Source organism: Bacillus rossius, chromosome 1 (assembly GCF_032445375.1).
Source record: "Bacillus rossius redtenbacheri isolate Brsri chromosome 1, Brsri_v3, whole genome shotgun sequence".
NCBI lineage: Eukaryota > Metazoa > Arthropoda > Insecta > Phasmatodea > Bacillidae > Bacillus > Bacillus rossius.
The window spans coordinates 304,069,065-304,083,014 of record NC_086330.1 but is presented as its reverse complement, the minus strand read 5'-3'; the positions used below and the strand labels follow the sequence as shown (position 1 = coordinate 304,083,014).

Below are 13,950 nucleotides of genomic sequence, written 5' to 3'. Positions count from 1 at the left end.
GTGTTAATCGAAATCGCGTATTCTGAAGCATTAGTCCCCATAAATATAAGGCTAAATTATTTAATGTGTTCCAAGATGTGTAGGGAAGTAATCTTTACATAATATAAATGCGTAGAATAATACTTGAAAATGCATATGTCATATCATTTATCTTTTTAAGCCTACCACTGAATACGTTAGATAAAGAAAACATGGCACAGTGTAACGGGAGATAAGTGGTAACATATTTACCGTCAGTCAGCAGGTTGGCTTGCCCGCCCAGGCGTGACCTTCAACACGCGCGTGCGTCTGTCTGCCTGCTGTTGCAAGCAGCTGGATCCTTCGTTATTACGTTTAAAACTTAACAAAATGAAAACACTTTTATGAAATTAAGAACCGGTTTTATATACCGTATATACTCGTGTATAGCGCGCCCTTTTTTCCTCTCAAGTAAAGGAAAAAAATAAGGATGCGCGCTATACACGGAAAAAAAAAGTTTGGAGGGGGGGGGGGCGGGGAGGAGTGGAAGTCGTTAACTGCCGGGTGACGGGTGACGTTTCTGGCCAGCCCCCACACATACGCACAAGCAACAAGGCCTCTATTTCACACACACACACGCACACACACGCGCGCGCAAGCTCGCACATCATGGTCTCTAGTTTATTTTTAGACCTCCCCCCTTTACAGAAAGCCAGCTCAGAAAGCTAGTAAAAAGAGAGAGAGAGAGAGAGAGAGAGAGAGAGAGAGAGAGAGAGAGAGAGAGAGAATGTTGTCACCAGTCTCCCCCCCCCCCCCCCCCCCTTCGCTTTCTTCGCTTCCTCCATTCCTCGTCCCAGCAGCGACCGGTGAGTCATCTAGTTCTCCGGGCCAGCTTAGCAACGTAGCGCGGCACGCCTCCCTCCCTTTCTTCCTTCCACGTACCAGTTGTGACGATATATGGCTTCATTATCTTCTGTTTACACAGCAGAGTTTATGTATTTTCCTGACGCATCACCACACATCAATTTAAATAATCAGGTACCACAAAATGTTAGTAAAATTTATTTATGGGAAAAAAAAAATTTTCAATTTTTTTTCTTTGGAATTAGTTGCAAAAATCGTGGTGCGCGCTATACACGAGTAAATACGGTAACTTTAAAACACACAGCCATATGTAAACATTTAATTTGTTATGCACACCTCTTATAAAAGCGGCTATGTAAACAAATCAGTTAACAGATAAACAGATTTAGATTTTCCCTAGAGCACAAACACAACATTAAAATATGTACAATATGTACATATACAAAACATAAAAGTTAGTTAAATATTTTCTGGGGTGAAATTAACACTATCATCTTGCTTTTTTTTTAAAAAAACGTGTCCAATTTCATCTGCTTTGGTTTCTGTACCGTACGGCCTGGTCTGCAGCCGGGCATCAACGGTACGGCCTGGTCTGCGGCCGGGCATCAACAGTACGGCCCGGTGTTTGTTTATCTGCGTGCGCATCTCTTTCCCCTCGCATTCCAAACCACTCTTCCCCCCTCGAATTCCATACCTGACGTCGCGTCGTTTCCGAGATTTTTTTTAGCCTGTGGCGATTTTGTGCTAACTGAAATTTACAGACGTGCTATTTGAGACTAGGGCAGTAAAATTTATATCGTGCTAACTGAATTCGCATTAATTGAAGACGTGCTATGCGAGGGATTGGTGTATTTATCAAATTTATTAAAATTGGTTATTAGCCTAAAGATAATATCATTATTTCTGTTAACTGTACATAAAGTGGAAGTTAAACGACTGTTAAAAGGAGGTACTCTTAAACCGGTGTTGTCAAGTATATATTTACAGTTTAATTTGTTAGTATAACATTTTTTAATAAAAATAAAGTCAAGTAATTCTCTTCGACTTGAGAGGGATATCAGATTGGGTAGAGGAAGTTGTTTTTGAATAATAATATTTATTAATTTATTCTGTATATTTTCAATTTTCATATTATCGCACATATTGATGTTGTTCCAAATTACTGAGCAGTATTCTAGTTTTGACCTAATTAATGCTAAATAAAGAGAGAGGATAGAATCAGTTTTGGTAGCATAACATGTGACATATTTAATTAAAGCTAATGTTCTTCGGGAACTAGAAATTAAATGTTGAACATGTTGGTGAAAGAACAATTTAGAATCTAGAATGATACCTAAATCTTTGAGAGAAGAGGATTTCTGAATTAAGGTGTTGCCCAATTTATAATCGTATTTGATGGGAAGGTATTTTCTGGTAAAGGATATTATTTTTGTTTTGCCTTTGTTGAGGGTCACAAGATTGGCTTTACACCAGTTATTAATTTCATTAATGTCAGTTTGTAATAATAAACAGTCATTAAAAGAGAAAATTTTTCTACTTATTTTTAGATCATCTGCGAATAGAGTGCCAGAAGAATGATTCAGAATTTGAGTAATGTCATCAATAAAAATGTTAAAAAGTAAAGGAGACAAGGTACCACCTTGAGGAACTCCAGATCTAGCTATAAAATTTGAAGAATTGGAGTTGTTGATAGATACAAAAAAAGTTCGATTTTTAAGGTAGCTAGAAAACCAATTAACATAATTGTCACTAAGACCGAAATTATGTAACTTGCCTAATAGTAATGAATGGTTTACAGTATCAAAAGCTTTAGCAAGATCAAAATAGCAGGCATCCACCTGACCCCTGCTAATGACTTCATTAAAAATAGGATTGAGGAAAGTAATTAGATTGGTGGCTGTGGTCATTACTGATCTAAAGCCATGTTGATTACTAGATAAACGATTTTTTAGTTGGAAATTAGTGATTTTAAATACTATTTTTTCGAAAATTTTAGAGAGACCATTTAATAGTGATATTGGTCTATAGTTAACCACATTTAATTTGCTACCGTTTTTATGAATTGGAATGACCTTTGCAATTTTCCATTTATTTGGAAAAACTTGGGTTCTTAAACTAGTATTAAATAAATGTTTTAATAGGGGTACTAATATATTTGAACAGCCTTTCAGAATAAAATTAGGAATCCCGTCGGGTCCTGTAGACATTGAGGGTTTTAGAGCCCTTATGCCCCAAAGCACAAGGCTGTCAGAAACAGAGGGAACAGATATTGTATCAAGGAATGAATTTAAGGTGGGAACTTGGTAATTGACATTAGAGGACACATAAACACTTGAAAAGTATTCAGCAAATACATTAGTCAACACCACTGGATCACTAGATACAACATCATTAACTTTTAACGAAAGCTGTTCATGATAACCGTTTTTTATTAATTTGACATAGCGCCAAAACTTCTTAGGGTTGTTCTTGATATTATTGTTAGTGGTTCTGGTCCAATTTATTTTATCACGCTTGATAAGATATTTGGTTTGTTTTCGAAAGAATGAAAATTTAGTATAATAGTACATATTTTTGTTTCTTCTGTAAAGTTTGTGAAAATGTTTCTTGGATTTTAAAGCTTGAATTAAGTCTTTTGAAAACCAAACAGGGTATTTAGATGGTTTGCTAGTGAAAACGGGGATGAATTCATTAATATTGTGACATATACAAGTAGTTAATTGATCAACAAGATAGTTAACATCAGTAGATTCATAGAAATTTGACCAATCATAGTTTTTAACAGCATTGTAAAGACCAAAATAGTCACCATTTATATAGGACCTAGAGACTCTAGTAGAACTGACCACATAAGGAATGCTGTCAGATATTATTTTTATAATTAAGGCAGGATGATATGGGTCTTCAGTGACAAGTGCTTCATCCGCATGAGATACTGAACATTGCGAGATGTTTGTAAAACAAAGATATAAGAGGTTTTTGGATGATAGGATTGTATTAAACTGAAATAGACCAAGACTAGATATAAAGTTTATAAGATATTGTGCTTTAGTCTTGATGTGCGTGTGCACGATGTTGGTAGATTATTGGTCCAATCAACACCTGGGACGTTAAAATCACCAAGTAGCACTAACTCATCTTGATAAGCAGCCAGTTTATCTTCTAAAGTCTCAAAATAAGATGAATAAATATTTGGTGATGTTTGGGGTGGTAAATATATATTGCCAATTATTAAGGATTTATTCTGAGACATTTTAACTTTTAACCAAACAGATTCAATTCCGGGGTAGTCCAGGTGAAATATAGGCTGAATAGAAGTGAATTTAAACTTATTGACTGCTATCAAAACACCGCCACCACGATCTTTAGAAGTCAGCAAGGCGTCTCTATCATTTCTGTAGATTGAGTATTGGTCTGTGAAGTAGTGGGAATTAATGCTAAGATCGTTGAACCAGGTTTCAGTTAGACAGATAAAATCATAATTAGAGATAATAATGTTTTCATAGAATTCTTTTGATTTAGTTCTTAGACCACGGATGTTTTGATAAAAAATTTCCAATTCCTTTGAAATAGGATGCACGAAAACAAATTACGGTGCTCCTCCTGGCACCGGAGACAGGTTCGTTGCAGTGACACCAGCTGATAAGGGCTTCATGGGGATGACGGTCTTATCAGTGCTGACGGAATTATTTGATGTAGAGTCACTGGTAGCAATTTGTTCCGGGCGGAGTTTACCGTAGAAGGGACTGATTAAGCACCCACTCGGCCAGAATACTATGTTATTTATTCTATTAAAATCTTCTTCAAGTACTACTATGTGAAACGAAGCGTAAGAATCGAATTTGGTTCTAAGTTTCACTACCTTAACATGTGAAAGATTGAGTTCATTAGTTATGTAGTCAACTATCTCGTTTGCTTGAACAGAAGGATCAAAACGAGTAACAAACAGTGCTTTTGTTCTTCTCGGAGCAGGCTTGGCGACAGTTTTAAGGGTGGGAATATTCCTTATACCCACTTGCATCGGTGTTTTCTTTCTCTCCGGCTCACGCTTGGATTCTGTATTCGTGTTCATTTTGGATTTTCGTGCATTATGCACGACGGTGAAGCCGTCAGAGTCAGCATGCTGGTTGGTGTGGTTGTTTTTGGTGACATCACTTATTTCTCGCTGCGTCGGAAGTAGGTCACTGGACGGACGCCCGTTACCCGAGACGCGCTGTGCTGCTACACGTTCAGTTTTTTTGTCGCTCGAAGACTTCGTTAAAGCCTGACTATAAGATATCTCACTTTTATTTATTACTAACAAACTTTCTTTTATTGAGATGAGTTCTTGTTTAATCACAGCCGTTTCAGAGCGGGAGTCGATAAGCAGACACTTAAGTTGAGCGTTTTCGTTTTGAAGAGCATCAACTTTATTGCAAAGCAGTTCAACCTTTTTAATTAAATCATCGAGTTTAAGAGCATCTGGCTTCATTATTTCCAGCTTGGTTATCTCCAACGTGGGTAGTTCCTGAGTTGCACTAGAACTGGAATCAGATTTCTTGGTCGGCGATCTAAACATTTCCGTGTTTACGACCTGCACTGATTTTAAAGAGAGAGGTTCATATTGGGGCAAAAAACCCCGGAAATCAGGTTGATCTAAGATGGACGAATTAATATTTAACACCAACAGACGATGTTAAACCAAAATAGATCGAGATAACCGACGGTAAACGAGGAGCGCGCGCGCGCACACGTCCGTCGGCTATGGACTCCCGGCCGCTACTTGTCATGTCAAACTCCGCGTCGCGCCACTCCGGCTGTGACGAGTCAAGTCATTCTGGGCTGACCTGATGCCCGAATAGTCTAGAAGGGCGGCGTCCATTCTCTCCACTCCGCGTGGCGGCCAGAGGAATTCCCAAGGTCGCTCAGCGATAGATGAAAGTGCCGCAGGAGTACGTTGCGAAGGGAGCATTTTGGGATAAGGGTAGCGACGACCCTTTGTAATCCGGCCAGGCATGCGTGGCATGCCTTACGTCAATGAACTGCATGTGACACGGGGCGTGACGCCAGTGGCCTGACAGGGCGGCCAGCCAGTTCCGAACTTGGCGCGTGTTGTGGTCCTGTCTGTGTTATTAATAATATTGAAAAAAATGCATTTTCTCAAATAATAACCTTGCAAACAAAGTGAGAACCTGTAAAAATATAGTTCAGTGGCTTTTCTATAAAAAAAAAGGATAGATATCAAAATTGCTTATGAGTATATTAGAAATTATTAAATATTAGTATGAAATGAGAATATTAAAAGTTATCAAATATTAGTATGAAAAACTAGGTCACTATGATCTTAAGTCACATAATCAGCTGATATACTATCTTACTAGAAAATGTAATGTCATTAAAATACTCTGCAAACCTGGGGAGGGCAGGGGTTTGCAATGCTGCCAACTAATCACCAATAGATAGGCAGATATTTGATTTATCCCACAGCACAAACGTAACAAGAAAGTATTTGTGTACCATGAACAAAATATAAAAGTGCTAATTTTTTTTCTTGAGTAGAATTAACAGTGCTAAGTGTCCAGTTTCATATGTTTTGGTTTCTGTTCTGTCAAATAAAGTTATGTTAACTTTACATTCTTGTTTGATTCACAGCACTTATACATTCTTCATTTGGATCATTTTCTTTTAAAACAGAGAATGCTTTGTTTATCAAACTGAAAAATTTGATGACACCTTTATTATTAATTTTTCTCTTGGGTTTGGCATTTTCTTATCTGGTGCAGACATTGTTACTTGTCACATTTAATTATTTCCTCAGCTGTGAGTTCCTGGGAATACTAGTCCAGCAGTTGGTTCACATTGTGCAATTTGAGTTCGTGAAATCCTAGATGATGGCCCAAGACAACAATATCAACTGTCACATCTTGTAAATGATATTCAGTAGATTCAAAGCCCTGGAATTGTTCTGTGAAAGGAGGACACAACTTTTTACACATACATTGAAGGTAGTAGCAATATTTCCTTCCGGTTCTTGACACTGTTGTCAATAGCATTTTTAATGTTGTAAAACTATCAGAATTCTTTGGTGGTATTTTTTATTGTCCCCATGCTTCAATTAGCTGGCGGAACATACCGTATAAGATGATAAACTTTTGAAGTTGCAATAACAACCTGATCCACAGGTTTGCAACTGCGATGTATTGTTTTTCAGTAAAAACACCAACCTTTACATTTTTAAACAAATGAGTTATTTCTGTTGGATGACTATGCATTATCCAAGATAAACAATTAATACTTTGTTGTCCAGATTGTGTGCTTTTATGCATGCAATCACTCCTGGCATGAAAAAGTTGTGAAACCAGTCACTGAAAAGGGCGGCAGTCAACCAACAATTGCGGTTAGCTTTCCATATCACAGGCAAATTACTTTGGATTTCCCTTGTATTTTTAGAATGATACTTTAAAAGTGGTTTTAATTTATGGTCACAAACTGCATTGCTGCCCAGTAAAAGTTTAAAGCGGTCTTTTGAAACTTTGAATTCTGGTGTGGCTTTTTCATCTATAGAGATGTATGTTCAGGATGCCATTTTTTTCCCCATTAAATACGCAACTCATTGGTAATGTATTCAAGTATATCTTGAATGTTTTCAGCTGATTCTGCATCTGCACTTTTTTTTTTATGCAATGCAAATTGTTTCTTTCCACAAGCTTTTAAAACCATCATTTATTGGTATAAAAAGTGATATTACCTGATTTTTACACTTTAATTATCCAAAAATTAAAAGTGCTTTTTTGCTTATCACTGCTTGGTTCACACCAATCCTGTCAATCCGATGATTTTTTTTCATTGCACCATTCCTTTAACAACTTTTCCATTTGAATTGTGTACATTTCTGTTCCAGTATCTAATACCAAATATATTCCTTTTATACGAACAGCATAGACTTCATAAATGTTTGATAGTCCTTATTTCGTACAATTATGCGCACAGTTGACTTGCTTAAGCCTAAAGCGTGACCAATACATGCGTGTCCTTCGTGACATTCAGTACGCCGTAATACTTAGAGTTTTGTCTCTAAAAATTAGTTTTTTTGTTTTTTAACACTACTTGAACACATGCATTACCCTTTCGCTTGGAAGCCATGATTCCAACTGCAGTTGCTTGTGCACGTACAGGTACTGTGAAAGGTTTGGGCATGGGAGTCCCCTCCTACTTGCTAGACTGAAGTTCATCATGGCCCTGTCTGTGGCTGAGTGACAAAATGCTATGGCCTGGTGGCATACACACAAACTTAAAAATATTTGGTCCTTTACACTTCATAGCCACAACTGAACTTGCCGTAGCTGCTGTTTGTAGAACAGCCGATAGCATAGTCTGACCTGCACATGCATCTCTTCCCCCGACACATAGCTTACCCCACTTTCCCATGTTCATGTAACTGTACGCCCGACATGTTTGTTGTTTACCAAGTTGAAGCAGACCTCGTGACGTCGCCCAAGTTAGTTTTCTGCCTGTGGTGATTTCGTGCTAGCTGAAATTTACAAACTGCTATTCGAGGTTGGGATAGTAAAATTAACATTGTGGTAAATGAATTCACACAGTTTGATAATGTGCTAAGTGAGGAATTGGTGTAGGTGTAATGCTTTTATTTCACTTCTCACTGTCATGGTATGCAAGTGTTACATTCCCACCAGCCCCAAACATCATACAGGTACAAACAGGATGACCGAGGCAGTGGTTAATAAACTGAACGCAAATGATTAAACGCCATGTTTTATTCTCTTATTCGTTATCAAAAACTTAAAAGAATAAATTAAACTGCCTCATGTTTGTGTGTAGATGATTGCATGACATAAAGACATTTTTGTTTTTGTCGAATGACACACATCATCCTAGTCTGACTCACCTTTCCCGATACTGCTTGTAGACTTGGTGAGAGAGCTTCCTGTGAGCAACACAACCTCACGCAACATTGTTTATTAATTTTTCTAAGAAAAAAATTATTTTAAAATGATTTTTATTAATTTAGGAATCTAACTTTACAAATACAATCGTTATAAAAAATGTGCTTAGAAAAAATTTGGAAAAACAGAAGCTTCTTTTATAGTTGTTATAGTGTTTGATTTTCTGAATTTTATTTTTGCATTTTTTTGTCCAAATATTTAGTCTGTTTAATATTATAGTAATTTCCTTGTGTAAGATGATAATTTTAAGCAATTTTTAAGAGCTTAAAGATGCTACTCTTAATCAAATACAAGTGGTAGTCTTATATGACAGTACTTATGTTACTGTTGCATGGAGTCTGCATACATGGTGGTATTTATACTGCTGTTGCATGAAGGAGGAAGAGGTAGAACTGTTTTTAGATTCAATTCACTCACTTGGGTCTGTCTTTGTCTGTCCTTGTACGTGTGTCTGTGTCTGTGTATGTCTGTGTCTGTCTGTGTATGTGATTGTTTGTGTGTGTGTTTCTGTTTGTGTCTGTGTGATTGTGTGTTTGTGATTGTCTGTGTGTGTTTGTATGTTTGTGATTGTCTTTGTGTGTCTGTGTCTGTATGTCTGTGATTGTTTTTGTGTGTGTTTTTTATCTATATTTATATTGATACATACACTATGTGTTGGGTGTTCTGTTATCCATTTATACACTTTTTTTTATGTAGTCTCTTTTGTTAAAAGGCTGGTCAGCAAGTTCCATTAGCCTCACATCTTGTATGAAGGTGCTGATTTATTTCACAGTTTTCATTCTAAAAAAGCTGACCTTGTCTTATACGCAGTAAACCACAGTATTATCCTATTACTTCCAGAAGTGTTGGGGTAAGGAACATTTTCTTGGCTGCTGGGTTGTCTTGGCGTGCTGTCGAGCTCACGCTTGTATGTTCCGTGCATGTTGCAGTCAGCGGCCTGGTTGCCGGGACAGGACGGACGACGATGGTGACGACCGCACATCTGCGGTTTTGGCCAGCCTGTCCACCAAGTTCTCCCTGCAGCTCTGCTCAGTCCTGTTGTCGCACCTGCAGCAAAGTGAGTCACATTCTGCGGGGACAGTCAGTAGGCTGTAAAGACTCAAAATATATGTCCACGGGGCTCATAACCTTGCAGTTTTCTGAACTACAAATATTTAAACTCTTATCATGTTAGTAAAAAAAATTTTGATTGACACCTATTAAACATTTATATTGCTAAAAATAAATACTAGTTGTATAGCTTCATTGAATGCAACTGATAACATGTTTATAACAATTATTGAAGGCAAGTTACAAAATAGAGCACCTAAAAATATGATTTGTGAAACAAGGATACATTGATTTAGAATACAAGGATACATTGATTTAGAATCATAAAATTATTAGCAATGAATTAGAGCATGGCAGCATAGAGAAATTTGGTTTGGGAACATTTTGGGTGGGGAAAGAAGACTTCCCTCAGGAAATGGGATGGGATCAAGAAAGTTTGAAGTTTACAAATAAAATTTGATTCATAATTTTTAACTGTAAAATACTGTTTTATTAATAAGGCTCTAATGTAGTAAAAACATGTGTAATAAAATAAACTTGAACTTGTTAGCCTACTTATATTAAATTTCTATTTGCTTTGCAACGCTCCAATTATTTGTATTTCAGTACTCTTGTATTTTCTTGTAAGAACACTAATTCTTCTCCATGTTCTTAGGTAAGGCATGTTCTTTTGGGGGATATATTATTTACTGATGCAGAGAACACGTGTTCACTTGCGGTTTCTGTGGCAGGAATACCCAAATAATGTATTGCAAGTGTGTATATACAGTAAAATCCCGTTTTTACAAGCCCATTTATTACGACCACCTCTCTGTTACAACTCCTTTACCAAGAAACCATGAAAAATTTGTGTTAAAAAGTAAAATTTTTGAAGGATGTCGGACAAAAATGTGTTTAAAACGTGCTGCGTTGCGTTTCTTTTGGTGTGTGCTGTACCACACATAGCGCAGTAGACACTCCCTCCTCCTGGGTTATCTTCTTCACGCTCCTACCCCAGATATCAGTTCCACGGCACCAGCATGTCTTCTCACCGCCTTTGAATATATATACTGTATAGAAGTCACCAGCCCAGGTTAAAATTTCTAATACGGTTTGAGGTAGTTGGTTAATTCACCGCCGCAATCGCCACCATCTCTAGGGCATCGACTTGTGGTGGTCCCTAGCGGACAAGTGTCGAACTCTTCAAACACCCCTTCCCCACCCTCCCTCAAACATGCGTTGTCCTCCACCCACCCTCTACCCTACCTTTCATCCCTACAGTTTTGTGACGCACAAACTCCCGTTGAACGACCTTGAGCTGCAGTGAATGTTGGGTTGGGGGTGCGGGGGAATGACAGCGGGCGACAGTGCTGCGCTCTAACGTGTAAATAACAACTAAGACGATACAAGGCGTTACGGCAGCGCATTGCAGCGGTGAAGTTCCCAAGCTGCTCATCATACGCTCCTGAAAAACGTAGAGTAAATCCTATCCACTCGCGACTTATATACAGTATATATATTCAAAGCTGCCGCTCACCTGGCGCCTGGCAGCCAAACATTGTGATATCTCTTGCTCTTGGACACCCTACCCTCACTGTTTATGTCTGTTATTAATAGACACCTGAAAAATTCACAATCGTGATAAATTCCAAAAATAATGTTATTTGTAATGATTTGAATTTAAAATGTGCTTCCCCCCCCATCTTTAATACGAATTCTTACAAAAATAGGCTCTCATGTTAGGAATATTGTTTTCACGACTTTCTCAGCTAAAATATCTTGAAAATGGTGCATCACAGAGAAAAATGCATAGAATAAATCTTAACAAATTTTATTATGAACAAAAAGGGTCTTTATTAATTTTTTTTCTTTAACCATTTCAAATTTTATTGCTCTACTGGGTGGCTGTTTCCTACTTCTTTCACTGTAACCCCAAGCCCTTCCAACCACTGTCAGCTATGAGCAGAGTCTAGTTCAAAAACTACCCGCTTTGCCTCTTGACTGCGTTACTTATGCCAAATTTGTATTTTCAACTATGCTGTAGGGTAACATAACATTGGCTACCCATTCATCAATACTTTTTGTAGTTATTTTTTACCTTTTCATGAATTTAAAGCAACTTGTAAGATTCATCCAAACAAAGTTGTTTTTCTTTTTTTGTATTTTACTTTATGCATTTTCTTTTTTTTTTTTTTTTTGTGTATTTGCAAACTTTCTAAGTTAATTTTCAGGTTAGGAAGCGACAACATGTTTAATCAGTCCAATACTCCAGATACTACCGAAATTGGTTACAAAACTTTTCTGCAAGTTAAACATTTTTCTGACATTTTATCCTGCGTTCTTTCATAAAAATGCCAAATCGGCATTTATGCTTTAGACTTGCAGCTTTCCATCTTTTGTTTACTCCATAAACTAAACCACATACGTGTAACTATAACCAATCTAATCATTTTCTCAAATATGGAAATATTTTTATATTGTTTCTGTTGGCTAATCTGAATATGTTCAGTCATCTTATTATTGGCTTATGCTTAAACAAAACGATGATAGCCTGTTAACCACGAAGATCATTAAAATTTTTCTGCCTATTGTTTTCTAAAGGAAAATAATCAAGTTTTGGAGCAACAGTATACTCTCATAAATATTAAATAAATTTGTTTTGCTTGGTATACGTAGCCAAAATAGTGTAATTTCAAGATAATGCAAATACTACAACTACTAATTAAATACACGTGTAATTTTGTCACATGTTATAGATAAGCAAATCAGGACTTTTCTGGTAGGGCCAGATTTCTTGCACCACAACGGTATCAGGGCACAAAGGCATCGGAGTTGGATCTTTTTATATACTGTGCATATTAGAGAAAGAGTACCTTATTTACCAGCAGAAAGTTTGCCCCTTCGTATCGGTCGCACTCAAAATTTTTGGGCAAAGAAATCTAACATTTTCACTGCATGGGTCACCCCTGTGTATGGGTCACTTCACCATATACCTGTCTTCACTAGAGTTCCAAGGATACAAGTGAAGTGTTCCTATTCTCAGCTCATTGGCGTGTAAAATTACTACGGGAGGGTTTTAGACAGGCCACTTCCCTCACTCCCCATCCCCCTCCATATTTACAACCCATCCAATTCCTGCACTTCCTAACAAGACAAAAGAGAAGACTATTATTTTTTATACCCATATTTCCCTTTCCTCCATTGTATTTTTTTTTTTTTTTTGCCAATCTATTCGCCACAGAGAGAGAGAAGTGGCGGCAAGCTACTCTGTGTCAGTTCCATCTAGCACGGAGTTTACCAGGTGCTCTTAGAAACACTAGTCATGGCTGCAGTTTTGTCATAGTATGTTCAGTTGAAAGCGTGGGAAAACTCATTCGAAAACAATAATTATTGGACACAGCTGTGTCATGAACACCTGTCAAGATAGGCATGTTAATTGTGTGGGTGCCAGTTCTCTGGACATTAACAAACAGGGAGGGAAAACTGTAAACACTGCCATATGGCCTCACGCACGTGCACGCCCCGCCCCCCTCCACTCTCTACACATACACACGCTCTCACATTCTCAATCTGTCGCGCTCTCTCTCACACTCTCTCTCTCGCATGCACGTGCTCTCTCTTTCTCACTCTGTCATGCGCATGCATACACTCTCTCTCTCCCATGTGTGTGCTCTCTCTCACTCTCGTACACATGCACACGCTCTCTTTCTCACTCTCTTGCACATGCACACACTCTCTTTCTCACTCTCTCTTGCGCACGCATGCACACTCTTTCTCACCCTCTCACACGTGCATGCACACTCTATTTTCTTTCACTCTCGGCTGGTTAATTTATAGATTTTCCTCTCATCTCTTCTTGTGGAGTTATATTTATTAAATCCAACATACATTAGTTATTTACTCACATATTCAACCACACAATACTATATATTTTTTTGAACCCAAAATTTGCTTGTGGGAGGCAGTACAATTTTTTACACTAAAAATCTCCATAAAATAATGCGGTCCCTACATGGGTAAATACAGTACTTAAAATTGCATGATCGTCATAACATAATCTATTGTTTACATAGTGGGAAATTATCAAACACAAGGTAGGTTGTCATGATTTTCAATAGAAAAAATGTGACAAAATCAGGTTTCAGGAGGGAAAAAA

At 37.6% G+C, this 13,950-nt stretch overlaps 2 protein-coding genes across 5 annotated transcripts in view; both read left to right on the top strand.

Annotated features, from left to right (window-relative positions):
- The window catches only part of LOC134527844 (uncharacterized), a 286,375-nt gene that overhangs the window by 236,960 nt on the left and 35,465 nt on the right, over window positions 1-13,950 (top strand). For all 4 annotated transcript variants that reach the window (XM_063360800.1, XM_063360797.1, XM_063360799.1 and 1 more), the window contains exon 27: window positions 9,695-9,822. In XM_063360800.1, the coding sequence (XP_063216870.1) occupies window positions 9,695-9,822 (128 nt within the window). The remainder of the gene's footprint in view (window positions 1-9,694; window positions 9,823-13,950) is intronic.
- Window positions 1-13,950, top strand: part of LOC134527847 (cation channel sperm-associated protein 2-like) — a 254,149-nt gene that overhangs the window by 217,916 nt on the left and 22,283 nt on the right. The window lies entirely within an intron of this gene.